This window comes from Lagopus leucura, unplaced genomic scaffold (assembly GCF_019238085.1).
Source record: "Lagopus leucura isolate 7727_CA_CO unplaced genomic scaffold, USGS_WTPT01 Super-Scaffold_100002, whole genome shotgun sequence".
In the NCBI taxonomy this organism is placed as follows: Eukaryota; Metazoa; Chordata; class Aves; order Galliformes; family Phasianidae; genus Lagopus; species Lagopus leucura.
In genome coordinates, this window is record NW_024962263.1 from 52,725,814 (window position 1) to 52,738,313 (window position 12,500).

General features: G+C 40.6%; 1 protein-coding gene across 1 annotated transcript; it reads left to right on the forward strand.

The window, feature by feature from the left end:
- The first annotated feature begins 2,394 nt into the window (after window positions 1-2,394).
- On the forward strand, window positions 2,395-3,390 carry NPBWR1 (neuropeptides B and W receptor 1). The gene has a single exon (XM_042870022.1). It carries the CDS (start codon window positions 2,395-2,397, stop codon window positions 3,388-3,390), a length of 996 nt encoding a protein of 331 aa, XP_042725956.1.
- The last annotated feature ends 9,110 nt before the right edge of the window (window positions 3,391-12,500 follow it).

Below are 12,500 nucleotides of genomic sequence, written 5' to 3' on the forward strand. Positions count from 1 at the left end.
TTCAGTCTCTGGGGAGGCAAAACAATTCTGAAACAACAAAAGAGGATCACAAAAGAGGATCTTCAGAGACACATCTGAAAACAGTGGAAAAATATACTTAAATCAGTTTAACCATGATTAAATTTGTATTTTGTAATTGGGTAACACTGGTAAATAAAAAAGTGAAGAGGGGTCTCATGAAAATGTCTACACAAAATCATTGGAAATCATAAAATCTTACAATCATAGAATGGTTTGGGTTGGAAGGGACTCTTCAGAACATCTAGTTCCAACCCCCTGCTAAATGCAGGGACACCTCCCTCTAGACCAAATCAAAGACCAAAAGAAAAGATGATCACCAGGAGTTTTGATTGCATCCAGTATTTAACAATACAGTTATGACAGAAAGGTGCAAAGGTGATGTTTTCTTGTTTTTGTTTTTTGTTTTGTTTGTTTGTTTGTTGTTTTTTTTTTTGTATTATTGAAGTACAAAGTATGCAGAAAAGGGATCAAAGCACTGTGGCAGACCTGCAACCTAGACTTGATGTCACTCTCACGGGAGCTCTTAAGTATGTGAACAGCTTTCTGTTTCTGTTAAGGAAGGCAAAAGTCACAGAACACACAGTGTATTCTGTATTGCAATGTGTCATTTATTTTATAGCTACAAGCAGTATATAATAAAAGATAAATAGTTTTCTATGGCGATATTTTTTTTATCCATTTACTGATTGATTGGTTTGCTTGAATTCTCATACTTGTGAAATCCCAGTTATCCAGCTAAATGTGTATCAGGGCATGGGACAGTCAGAGCTATGTTTCTCTCTCACTTCATGGTGCTAGCTCAAAGATACTGAAGAATTTTGCCAAATTATTTGGCAAAAGAAAGCATAAACTACAATATTAGCTTCAGGTATGCAGTCAGTACTGCCAGTCACACCACAAAAGACACTTTTCACTTTGACTGTAAATGATGCAAAATTTTATCAGATGCACCGCGAGCTCACGAAATTCAATCTCCTTTAAGGAGCAAAACAGATAAAGCTGAAGCCAGATAGACAGATACTCCGTGTTCTTTCTGGGAAAACAAGGTAATCAAGCTCTGAATTACCCTTTACAAAAGATTGCCTCCCGCGGGGGTCCATGTAAGTCTGCCGTTATCTCAGCATGACAGCGGGAAAGCGCGAAGGTATAAGAGCTCCCGTCGGAGCATCCCGCTTCACTCCACACCCGTGGAATCGAGACGACGGGCGCAACACCGCCCGAGGGAGCGCAGCCGCGGACACCCCGGGACCGGGCGGGGGGATGCGGCGTTCCCAGACCCCGCACCACCGACAGATGCCACCTAGAACTCGGATTTCTCCCACCTTCCTTGTGCTGCGATCTGCCGCCGTCGGGAGGAGATGCGACTTGAGGTAACTGCCCCCCAAACTCCTCTCCTCCCCCCCTCCCCAGAGAAAGCTCCAGGTACTGAATTTTGCACGCTCCTCTCCGCGGTTACCGATGCCTGTTTGTTGTTCCTAGATCGAGATGAGCACGCGTTTAATTCCCGGCTGTGCTTAGGATCCGACCAAGAAACCGCATCGGTGCACCCGGGGCTGCCGCCGGCTCCTGCCCACATCCGCCAGGGAAAGGTGAGCTTTCTCTTCCTCTGCTTTTAACACCCCCTGCCCCAGGAGAACGGGTGGGGTGGATTATTTTCGAGGACGGAGCAAGACTTTCCAACATCAAACTTCAGCGACCACCTCACATCCTGCTAGCCTGGCCCCGGGGCTCTTCACTTCCCATCTCTCAGCCCCAAACATCCTAGAGACATCAGATCCCTCCTTTTCAGCTCTTGGCAGTCCTGCCTGGGAGAGTCACCCTGAACCCGTCTGTGAAAGGAACTCTGGGGAGGGACTGGAGAACCCCTGCAGGGGGTCACCTTAAAGTGGTGCAGAACTCTGCACTGCCTTCTTCACCCCCAACCCATTAGAATCTTAGAATCACAGAATCGTAGAATGGCCTGGGTTGAAAAGACCTTAAAAATCATCTAGTTTCAAACCATGGGCAGGGTTGCCAACCACTAGACCAGGCTGCCCAGAGCCACATCCAGCCTGGCCTTAAATGCATCTATGGATGAGGCATCCACAACCTCCTTGGGCAACCTTTCCAGTTAGCTTGGGCAGAGGTCAAGGACAGTCAGAAGGGACTGTCTCTGCTACAACTGGATGGTGGGACTTTCTGCCAGCAGCTGAGCTCTCAACAATGTCCCCTTGCTCCCAGCAGGACATCTCTGGTGGGACACACATGGGAGCAGAACGGAAGACACCAGTTGGTTGGATGCTTTGAGGAAGCAAGCTTGAGAATAACCAAGTTCCTTGCCTTTCTCTCCTAGCCCTTCTTGCTACCAGCAGGTCTAGGCCCTCTGCTGTGACCATGGAAAATACCTCTATCCCTGAGCTCAATTCTACATGTGTGGCTGGGCACACAGACTGTGCAAGGAGAGGAGATGAGGAGCTGAATATTCCCACTTCCCCACCAAGCCCCACCTCCTACATCACGATGCCTGTCATCTATTCCATCATCTGCGCTGTGGGACTGACAGGTAACACCGCTGTCATCTATGTAATCCTCAAAGCCCCAAAGATGAAGACAGTCACCAACATCTTCATTCTCAATTTAGCCATTGCTGATGAGCTTTTTACCTTGGTGCTGCCCATCAACATTGCTGACTACCTGCTCCTACAATGGCCCTTTGGAGAGTTCATGTGTAAGCTCATTATCTCCATAGACCAGTACAACATTTTTTCCAGCATCTACTTCCTCACTGTTATGAGTGTTGACCGCTACCTTGTTGTAGTGACCACCACCAAGTCCAGGAAGATGTCTTACCGCACCTACCGAGCTGCCAAGATTCTAAGCCTCTGCATCTGGTCCTTTGTCACAGTCATCATCCTGCCCTTCACTGTCTTTGCTAAGGTACACAAGGAGCAGGGGCGCTCCCAGTGTGTTTTCGTGTTCCCTCATCCTGAAATCATGTGGTGGAAAGGCAGTCGGATCTACACCCTTATCTTAGGCTTTGCTATCCCAGTGTCCACCATCTGCGTCCTCTACACCATCATGTTGTGCAGATTGAGACGTGTGCATCTTCATAGCAATGCAAAAGCTCTGGATAAAGCAAAAAAAAAAGTGACGCTGATGGTGGTTGTCATCCTGGCTGTGTGTCTGTTCTGCTGGACACCCTATCACCTCAGCACAGTGGTGGCCCTCACCACAGATATCCCACAAACTCCTCAGATTGTTGGGATTTCCTATTTCATCACTAGCTTGAGTTATGCCAACAGCTGCTTCAACCCTTTCTTGTATGCCTTTCTGGATGATAGTTTCCGGAGGAGTTTTCGTAAACTGATGGACTGCAGAACCAACTCATAGAGCCAACACCATACTCTCTTCTTACCACTGTCTGCTCTTTCCGAGGGTATTGAGGCCAAAGAATGCTTTTTGCTCCAGCCTTCCTGCGAAGGTCCACAGTGCTTCAGATTTCACTGCCTGAAATACAAACTGGGGACAGATAGGTCATTCTCAACTCAACTTTCTAGCACTTATTTCCTCAGCATTGCTTTCCATCTCTTTCCCTAGTGTTTGTTTTTTCCCTTCTCTCTCATGTGCTTTCCGTCCTAATGTGATAGCTCACACAGCTGCAGCAGATCCCTTTTCTGTTTTAAAATTTATTGCCTTGTGAGTTTAAGCCACATGACTCTCACTGGAGATTTGTAAAGCCAAATAAAGGTGTGTTGTGAAGTGTCTTGCTTAATGATTCCTCAATCTCCTTCATATCCTCCTTACTTCTTACAAAAAACTATCACAAATTTACCAGTACTGAAAAAGGCAGAGCTCCAAAGAATAAACAATAAACCAAGGCACTGGGTAGGGAATAAACCAAGGGAAAAAAATAAGACACTGAGGTTATTTCATACAGGAAAATGAGAGAAAATAACACAAACCCATGAGAACAGACAAGAATGACTTCAACCTTGCATTAGGGGTGAGCCATCCATCACTGGCAAATAAAATAGCTAGATGTGGGTTTAGAACCCACTGTGGAAAATAGAGTAGTTCACGGCTGTATTTTCAGCTTTTTTTTTTTTTTTTTTTTTTTTTCTCCAGAATTGATGTTTACTTTATTATTCATCATCTATTTATGGACAATCACCTTCCTGCACATAATTTTATTTTGGTCCTATAAAATGAAGGTATTTTTAATACAAATTGGCCCTACTGCAACGTGGAGAAGATTCTGGCTTCTTCCCTACAAATGATAAACGAGTAGATCTTAGATTACTTCTAACATTAATGAGGAGGAGAGAAAGGATCAGTGGACATTTCAACAGCATTCGCATGTCTACACATTGCACAAAGAATACTGTGAAAATAGTTGCAATCTCTTAGTATTTTCTCATCTTAATGGTCTTCCTTGTACTTTTACCTATGAGTACAGAGGGGCAGAGAAACGTAGTTAAAGAATTGCATTTTCACTTACATGGGAAAGGAGAATGGGTTTCAGGAGGTCCACAAAGACCTGTGCAGCTCATGCTCAGATTTTCAGATGCCTCCTGAGAGTCCTTAGCAGCAGGTCCCTTCCCACTGCTGCAGCCTAATGGTCTGCTATAGACGTGAAATGTTTATCACATCGTTCCTTTAAAGACCCCAAACAAGAATTTCACTTTCAGATTGCAGTAATTTTACAAACTCTGATATATTATAATATCATATAACTGTGTTGATGATTAAATCATTTCCTCTTACAAATCACTAACATTCTGTGAAGCAGCCAGTGCTCATTTCAAAACCCAGATGTAATGGAAATGGAAGGATTACTTTGGGGAACAGCTGTGTCTAATTCAACTTCACTGAAGCCAGTGGGGAGCACGCGATTGATTTCTACCAGGTACAGAAGCTGTCCTTTGTCAGAGCAAGTCCAGAAAGTGTTGAGAACGAATGTGCTGCAGGAACTGTTGTCCTGGCTTCATCTTGCTGCCTGCTAAGAAAGGTAAAAGAAAGGGGTGGTCTTTTTCCCTCAACTGACTGTTGTTTCAGCTATGCTTGTAATTCATAATGATGTCTCTCTTTGGTCAACCACTTGCTGTGCAGGAAGGTCTGTGTATCTCAGCATTTTCCTCTGCATGATGTACTTTCTGGCATATTAAACTGCATGGAACAAAGAACAAAGTCTGTCTTCATTCAGGCTATCAGTCTGTGCTCACAGCACTCTACTGTCATGTCCACAACATTACTAGTGTGAATTTTGCATGCAGTTTTGATACTAAACAACATTCAATGAAAAGATATTTTTCAAGATTACTGTATTTTCATTGCTTACGGATCCTTCCCTGAAAATTAAAGAATGCAGGTGAAATATGTTTGCAGGGTATTTGTTTTTGCTGTGTTTGTGTTCTTTTTAGCAAAACAAGCACCTTAGGAGGAGTGGTACAGATTTAGCATTGCTCCTGATATCCATCACCTGAAAATGTTGATAATGCTGCTACACATTTGCCTTATCACCAGCTGGGATTTCTATTTACGGTAGAAATGCTACTGATTATTAAGGTGTTTTTTAACATGTTTTTGCAAAACTTGATCTTCACACACATATTAAATGCATTTCTGAGATGGTCAGTTGATATCAGCAGTCAGCCTCTTTATCTTTCTGATACTCAGTTCCTCTTCTCCCACACATGAAAATATGGGAAGTGCCATAAACTGCCACATTTCTTATGTTTTCCATTGTCTGTCTTTTTTTTTTTTTTTTCATCAAAAACAGAAAAATGTTTACCTGTGGTAAATACAATCCTTTCACAAATTGTTTCTCATCCTTAATAGCAGATTGACCATCTGAGAAGAATTCAGTGTTTCCCCAAAAGCCTGGGATTTTCCTGCGACACAGGGATGTCTGAGATTCAGCTTCAGGCACTGCAGTTTGGCAGCTGTGTATAGGAGTAAAGGTGAAGCTGGACAGCCTGGGAAATGCCAAAGGGTAAGTAAGGCCTCCTCTGATTCGCAGAGCTTCAATATTAAAGCAAGCAATCCATGTATTTTCTTCTACTGTGTGCTCTGTTTCAATGGGAAACAGAACATTCTGGAGGAGTCCAAACATCGCCAAAACTAGCATTTAGCAAGAGAGGGAGAGGTCAGATGTTTGGCTTTGCTTATCAGCAAGGACAATTTAGTGCTCTCTAGAAGCTAACCTTTGACTACCACAGCAGCACTAGAGGTAACATCTCTGCAAAATTTGTAGCCCACAAGTCTTTGTACTTCTTTTACAGGGGAAGGATTTATGCTCCTGTTCAGCCCGTACTTAACCAGCTATAATGAAATTCAGTAGTATCACATCTTGATACAGCACAGTTGCTGTGAAGATGTATTTATGAATATAAACAAAATATAAAATAAGTCAATTTTCCTCACAGTAGAAATTTTTTGTGTGACCTACTGCTGATACTGCAGATAGATAGGAGGAGGCCCACACAGTCTTAGCCAAACCCTTGTGCTTCAGTTCAGGAAAGGAATACTCCAGGCTCTGTGTGTATGAACAGTAAGCATAGTAAGAACAGCTCATGGCAGACCAGCCCATGCCAATCAGAGAGGTCCCCAACCCTCTCAATCTTTCCACTTTATTTTAAAGTAGTTTCACGGTGGCCAATAGAGAAAGCTGTATAATTCTGCTATTCACTGCCCAGAGAGGCAGTGCAGTCTCCTTCTACAGAGATATTCAGGACCCATCTGGATGCCTACCTGTGTGACCTGCTCTAGCAGGGGGGTTGGACTTGATGATGTCTTGAGTTCCCTTCCAACGCCTGTGGTTCTGTGATAAAGCATAATTACAACCAAAGGCAATTATTTAGTGTTTGTCTCTTGTATAAGAGAAAATAAGCAAATTCTTTCCCCTTCAGTGGAAAAGAAAAACAAAACCCCCTTGCATACTTGCTGGAGATTTTCCTTTTTTCCTGTTTACTTCTATACCAACAAACTATCAACTCATTACTAAGATCATGCTGAGTACTTACAGAACTTGTACCTCCTCACAAAACATTTACACCACCAGAGGGAGTGAAAAGGCAAGTTATTTAGAAAGGCATTGAGTGGGGACTCCAGTTCCTGCTGTTATTCCTGACACAGAGCATGCATTTTCTATGTAAATTCTCTTTCCTCAGATTTTTCTCACAAATATAGTAGAAACAGGATATTAAAATAGCTTTAAGAAAGGGATAAAAAAAAATATAGAGGAAAAAATCATTGAGCTTAGGTCATAATTTTCTAGAGGTGTGATCCCAAAGCTGCTCAGAACTTTTGTTTCTTTATAAGCATGCTCATTGAATGTATAACACTTTTGAGTACCAAGAGCTGCAAATGTCTGGATGCAGCTGAGCACCCATATCCTCCTGCACGTTCCCATTCCCAGTAGGCCTGCCCCAGTTCACAGATCTGGCCCCAGTTTACCTGAACTGGCCTTCAGGAGCCCACCTCCTGCACAGCTTATTTCACAAAGCAAATGCAGTGTCTCAGAGAGAGTCCACCTTTCCTCTCTCCCACTCCCCGAGAAAGGGGAAGGCGAAGCTGTCTGGGGGCAGGGATTTCTGTATCTTCACACCGTGCTTCCCACCAATTTCATCAGCTAAATTTACCCACTATTTCCTTTTTTCCTGTCCCTCGTTCCTGTCGTCCCCTGGCTGCAATTAGCATTTTGTACACTGAATCTCCTTCCAGCTCTCAGCCCCTAGGTGGCACTGATTTATCACCAAGAGGCAGTTATATTTTCCTAAACCAGCTTTGAAAACTACAAAATTGACTCCAGGAGCGACAGAAGATGCCCAAACTAATGCAAATTAGCCAGTCTTTAGAGAAATAAAATACTTGGATTTTTTGCTAAAAGTTATACAATAAGTGGCATAAGTGCTCACAAGCAGGCTGAAGGAGAACAGCACTGTTTCCTTCGTCAGTACTTGCGCTGTCAGGCAGATTGGATTCAGCTCCCCACAAACCCAGGGAGATGTCCTGGCTGTTCCATGACGAAAGCTGGGATGGGGCTGAGTCCATGTTCAGTGGTACAGCAGACTGTGCTGGTAAATACAGTTATACCCTTGGATACATTTTAGTTTAGGCAAATCAGGGAAATGACCACTGTAAATGCAGCTTATAGAACCAGAGCAGAGCAGCAACTGAGCAGATTTTATTACTTTCAAATACAACATTGTGACAAGATGCCCCCCTCCACAGGTTCATGACTGATATCCATAGACCTTTAAAATTGCTGTAGGTTAGTACTTTTCAATGGATGTTGTTTAAATAGCTGAACGAAGTCTGATGAAATCTTAGAACCTAGGACTGATTTAACTTTAATGATAGAATTGCTTGCGTTGGAAGAGACCTTTAAGATCGTCTAGCTAAATCTAGATTAAAACCCCTTTCTGCTCCCGAATTCAAGTTTTCACTTCAGACATTAGGCAGATCAGTGAGAAAATAGTATCTCAACAAAATTCACAAGTTCTTACAGAAGAAATGATTTTATTTTCCGGAAATACACCTCAAATATACATATATATATATTTAATATAAGAAAAGAATCACGTTTTGATAAGGAGAAGGAGTGTTAACATTCATATACCTGGTAGATTTCTGGGGAGCTGTAAGTAATACAGTGAGATTGAATAAACAAATAACCAACTGTAATCTGTTTTTGTAATTTATTACAGAATAAGATTTTCCTACAGTCCCCTTAGATTCTGTAATGGATATCTAGGTTTCTGCTCCTCTCAAAAGAAACAGGCATTTTCCAAGGACTATATTTCACTTGTGTATTAAAAATCACCTTTGAAATATTGCATGTGGGCTTTAATGCCTCAGTCACTGAGTCTGTGTTCCAAAAGGAATCTTCAGCTGAAGAAATAGCAAAGCTAATTTCTGGTTGGCATAGTAACTCAGCAGCAACATGCTAACTAAAAGTTTAATGTGCTTTAATATCGGGTGTCTATAGAACCTATTGTCTTCACATTTGATGAGCTCTACAGTTTGACACATTTGTTCTCTTTGATAAAAACACTACTCAAGTATCATCAATAGGCAGAGCGATAGGTCATCTTTTATTTCTGTTGGTACAACATGCTATGGGAACTTTAGAAAACTGAATCTGAAAAGTTCATATAGAAGGAGAAGGCAGCTCGCTATCCATCATCCTTTGAAGATATCTTGATCACATTGGAAAAAAAAAAGAAAAAGAAAAAACAATCTTCTAAGTACTGCTGCGGGATTAAAAAGAAAATATTCAAAACATATACAGAAACCTTTCTCCTAAGGCTTTCTCATTCATTTAATATACTTGTTTATTCAAACAAACAATATGAAATATAGAAAAAAGCATGTTAGAAGTCTTAGCAAAATCTTCAACTCTCAAAAAGCTTGGGAGAAACTTAAGCCCCGTTGACAATCTTTCTACCGTGATGAAGCATTCTGCCAACGCTGACTTTAATTCTGTTAAAATGAAAAAGGCATTGAGAAATGTTATCCATTGAAATTAATCTTTATATTCGTAACTGAGAACAAAGTTAAATAAGCCAAGCCTGAATATATGACAGAAATGCCAATGCAGAAATAATTTTAATAGTCTGTACCACTGCTAGCAATCATCTTCTATCTATTAATTTTGGCTGCATTGATTACTAGATTCTCATTCAAGCCTTGTTAAAGTTGATGTGGCCTATTTCTTTTCCTCTGTGACTAAATAAGAAAAGAAGCTCTACTCAGTGGTCAGACTACACTGTTAAGTTAGATGAGGTTTGGAGGGAATGTTACCATTGAGTCACATTACTGCAGCTAAAAGTATTCAAGAAAAACAAACAAACTATCAGTCAATTTTTCCAAGTAGTCTATCTCATATCCCACAGTACTTATAATACGTGTGGCTTACAGCTCTGTCAATCAGAATTACATGTAGAAAAATAGGAGAAACTCCTTAAAGACATCTGACAGATAAATAGAGAAGTATTACTATGTAATTTACTACAAGCATAAATCTGTGTTACCAACTTCCATCTTTGTTGTCCTTAAAGAAATCTTCAATTATCTGGTTGGGCATGTGTGTGACAGCCCCCAGAGGGTGACTGGGTGAGGAGGGAAGATGGCCAGGAGAGGACAGCCACTGTTTCTTTGATGATAAAGGGGACTTAAGGCAAGGAGGACCTCAGTTTAGGCTTGGCTTAAAAAGAGTAACATCCGATTTCAATTTATAACATTTCTATTATTTTACAAAACTCCTGAGGAAATAAAGAACCTATAGACAAAAATAATGGCTGGACAGTAAACAGAATACCAAGCTGCATCATCCAACTTAAATTGTTTACTAAACTAATGAAAGTCATCCAAATAATTCTAAAAAATTTCCAGCCACTTTACCACCAACCTTACTGCAATGACTGGGTCCAACAATAGTACATTCTACTGTGTGCACATGACATTTAATTAAATTGTTACAAAATTAAATTATAGGGCTTGTACTCCTCTTTTATTCTGTTTCTAGCACAAAATGTAACCATAAAATAAGTCATTAATATGCTGTAATTATAGTAGTTCATAAACAAAAAAAATCTACTTTTCATGTTTTGTGTTTTCATTGTGTTATTATGTGCAAAACTGCAACTACAATACATTAAGTAGAAAAGTACAAATAAAAATGAAATTTTTATATGCTTAGAAGCCTGCTTCAAAAAAAATCAAGATAAATAGCAGATATCTGAGAAATGTGTGCACTAATTGCAAAGTGCTGGAAGTAAAATTATAGACTTTTTGATAACTAGCATGCATTTCATTTTCTTGCCTCTTACTTTAAATATTGTTTCATCTATGATGGTTTATTCTTTCATTTCACAAGTTAGTAGGTTTTGCAAAGGGTAGATTATTCTAGAGCTTTGCTCTTTGTTTTGCTAGAGCATGAATTTCCAGGAACTGTTTACATGCACTTTTCATATTTGAGAATGAGTCCTTTAAACAAAATGAAAATATCTTCTGTGGTACAGAAAATCACTTGGGTTGTCAGGAGGGATCTACACAGCTCATTAAAAACTTTCAATAGAGAAAGAAAGAAATAGACAAGAAATCACCTAAGTTTTTACATTATGAAAACGTATTTTTAAAAGTAGGTTCCTGAAGGCTATACAGCCTTATAAAATTGAACCAATTCTGTTCAGCATGTTCTATCCTTTAAAATAGAATAGTTCAGTTGGAAGAGATCTGAAAAGATCAAGTCCAATTGCCTGACCTCTTCAGACCTAACTAATAGCTAAGCACATTATTGAGGGCATTGTCCAAATATCTCTTGAACTCTGAGAGTCATGAGGCATCAACCACCTCTATGAGAAACTTGTTATGGTGCTTGACACCATCACAGCACAGAAACATTTCCTAATGCCCAATCTGAGCCTCCCTTGGAGTTTTGCCATTCTCATGTTTCTGTCAGTTTCCAGGAGCAGAGCCCGGCACTCCTCCCCAGGGAAATGCAGAGACCAATCAGGTCACCACTCAGCATCCTTTTCTCCAGAAAATCCCTGTAATTTGGAAGAAAAAAAAAACAAAAACAAAAAAAACAGATCCTTCAAATCACAAGTGAAACTTGTCTTGCCAATGTTTATCTGGCAGAGTTACTTCACTGCAGCCAGGTAAAGGATAATTATTCTTTCCAGCACTGTGGTTAGGATCAGGAGAAAAAAGTCAGTTCTTCATAAGTGGGGAACGCAGAGCAACAAGACATAATTTTGTCAGTAAGAGTGATGGATGTAGACAAAAAAGTAAGGAGAGAAGCAAAAAAAGAAAAAGGGTGCTTGGTTTTAAATTTCCATATTTGGTTTTACCTTCAAAGGAATAGACAAAATTTTTCCCTGTGTCCAAGGACCATGTTTATCTACCACAAAACAAATGAGTTCTTGGGCTGCCACTGGATCTTTCCCAAACTAACCAGACATCCCAGAATTCGGTTCCAAATCTTCCTTGCTCTCACTGCAGCTGGCCAAAGTGAAGAAACTCATTCTTAACAAACCTACACTTATTATGAAATCATTTTGAGAGAGAATTTCCAACTACATCTGCTAAGCAATTTTTGAAAGTAAATCTTTTTCTTACTATTAGTGAACATGTTAACTATCTAGAGCCATATAACCGTGTTATACTTTACACATTTGATTGTTTACAGTATATTATCATAAACAGAAACATGACCCAGCACTGGGTCTGAACAGCAAGACTGAAGCACAAAGCATCATGAAGACAAATGAATCCCTCTAAGGGAAAAGCTATGCAAGAGCAAGCATAGTGAGTGTTTGTTCCACTTAATATGAGTCTCATGACTGTAGTGACAGAAGTCAGATCTTTTCAGAAATCAGGTCATAATCAATGGCAACATATGCTTTGAAAAACAGTTAATTTGGTAAACTCCCTGCAGCACCATCACTTGTCACTTCTGACAAGGACTTCCCTGAAAGAACACAGCTTTATCTTAC

Coding starts and splice junctions, on each gene's coding strand:
- NPBWR1 (XM_042870022.1), top strand. CDS start 2,395: ATGGAAAATACCTCTATCCCTGAGCTCAATTCTACATGTGTGGCTGGG.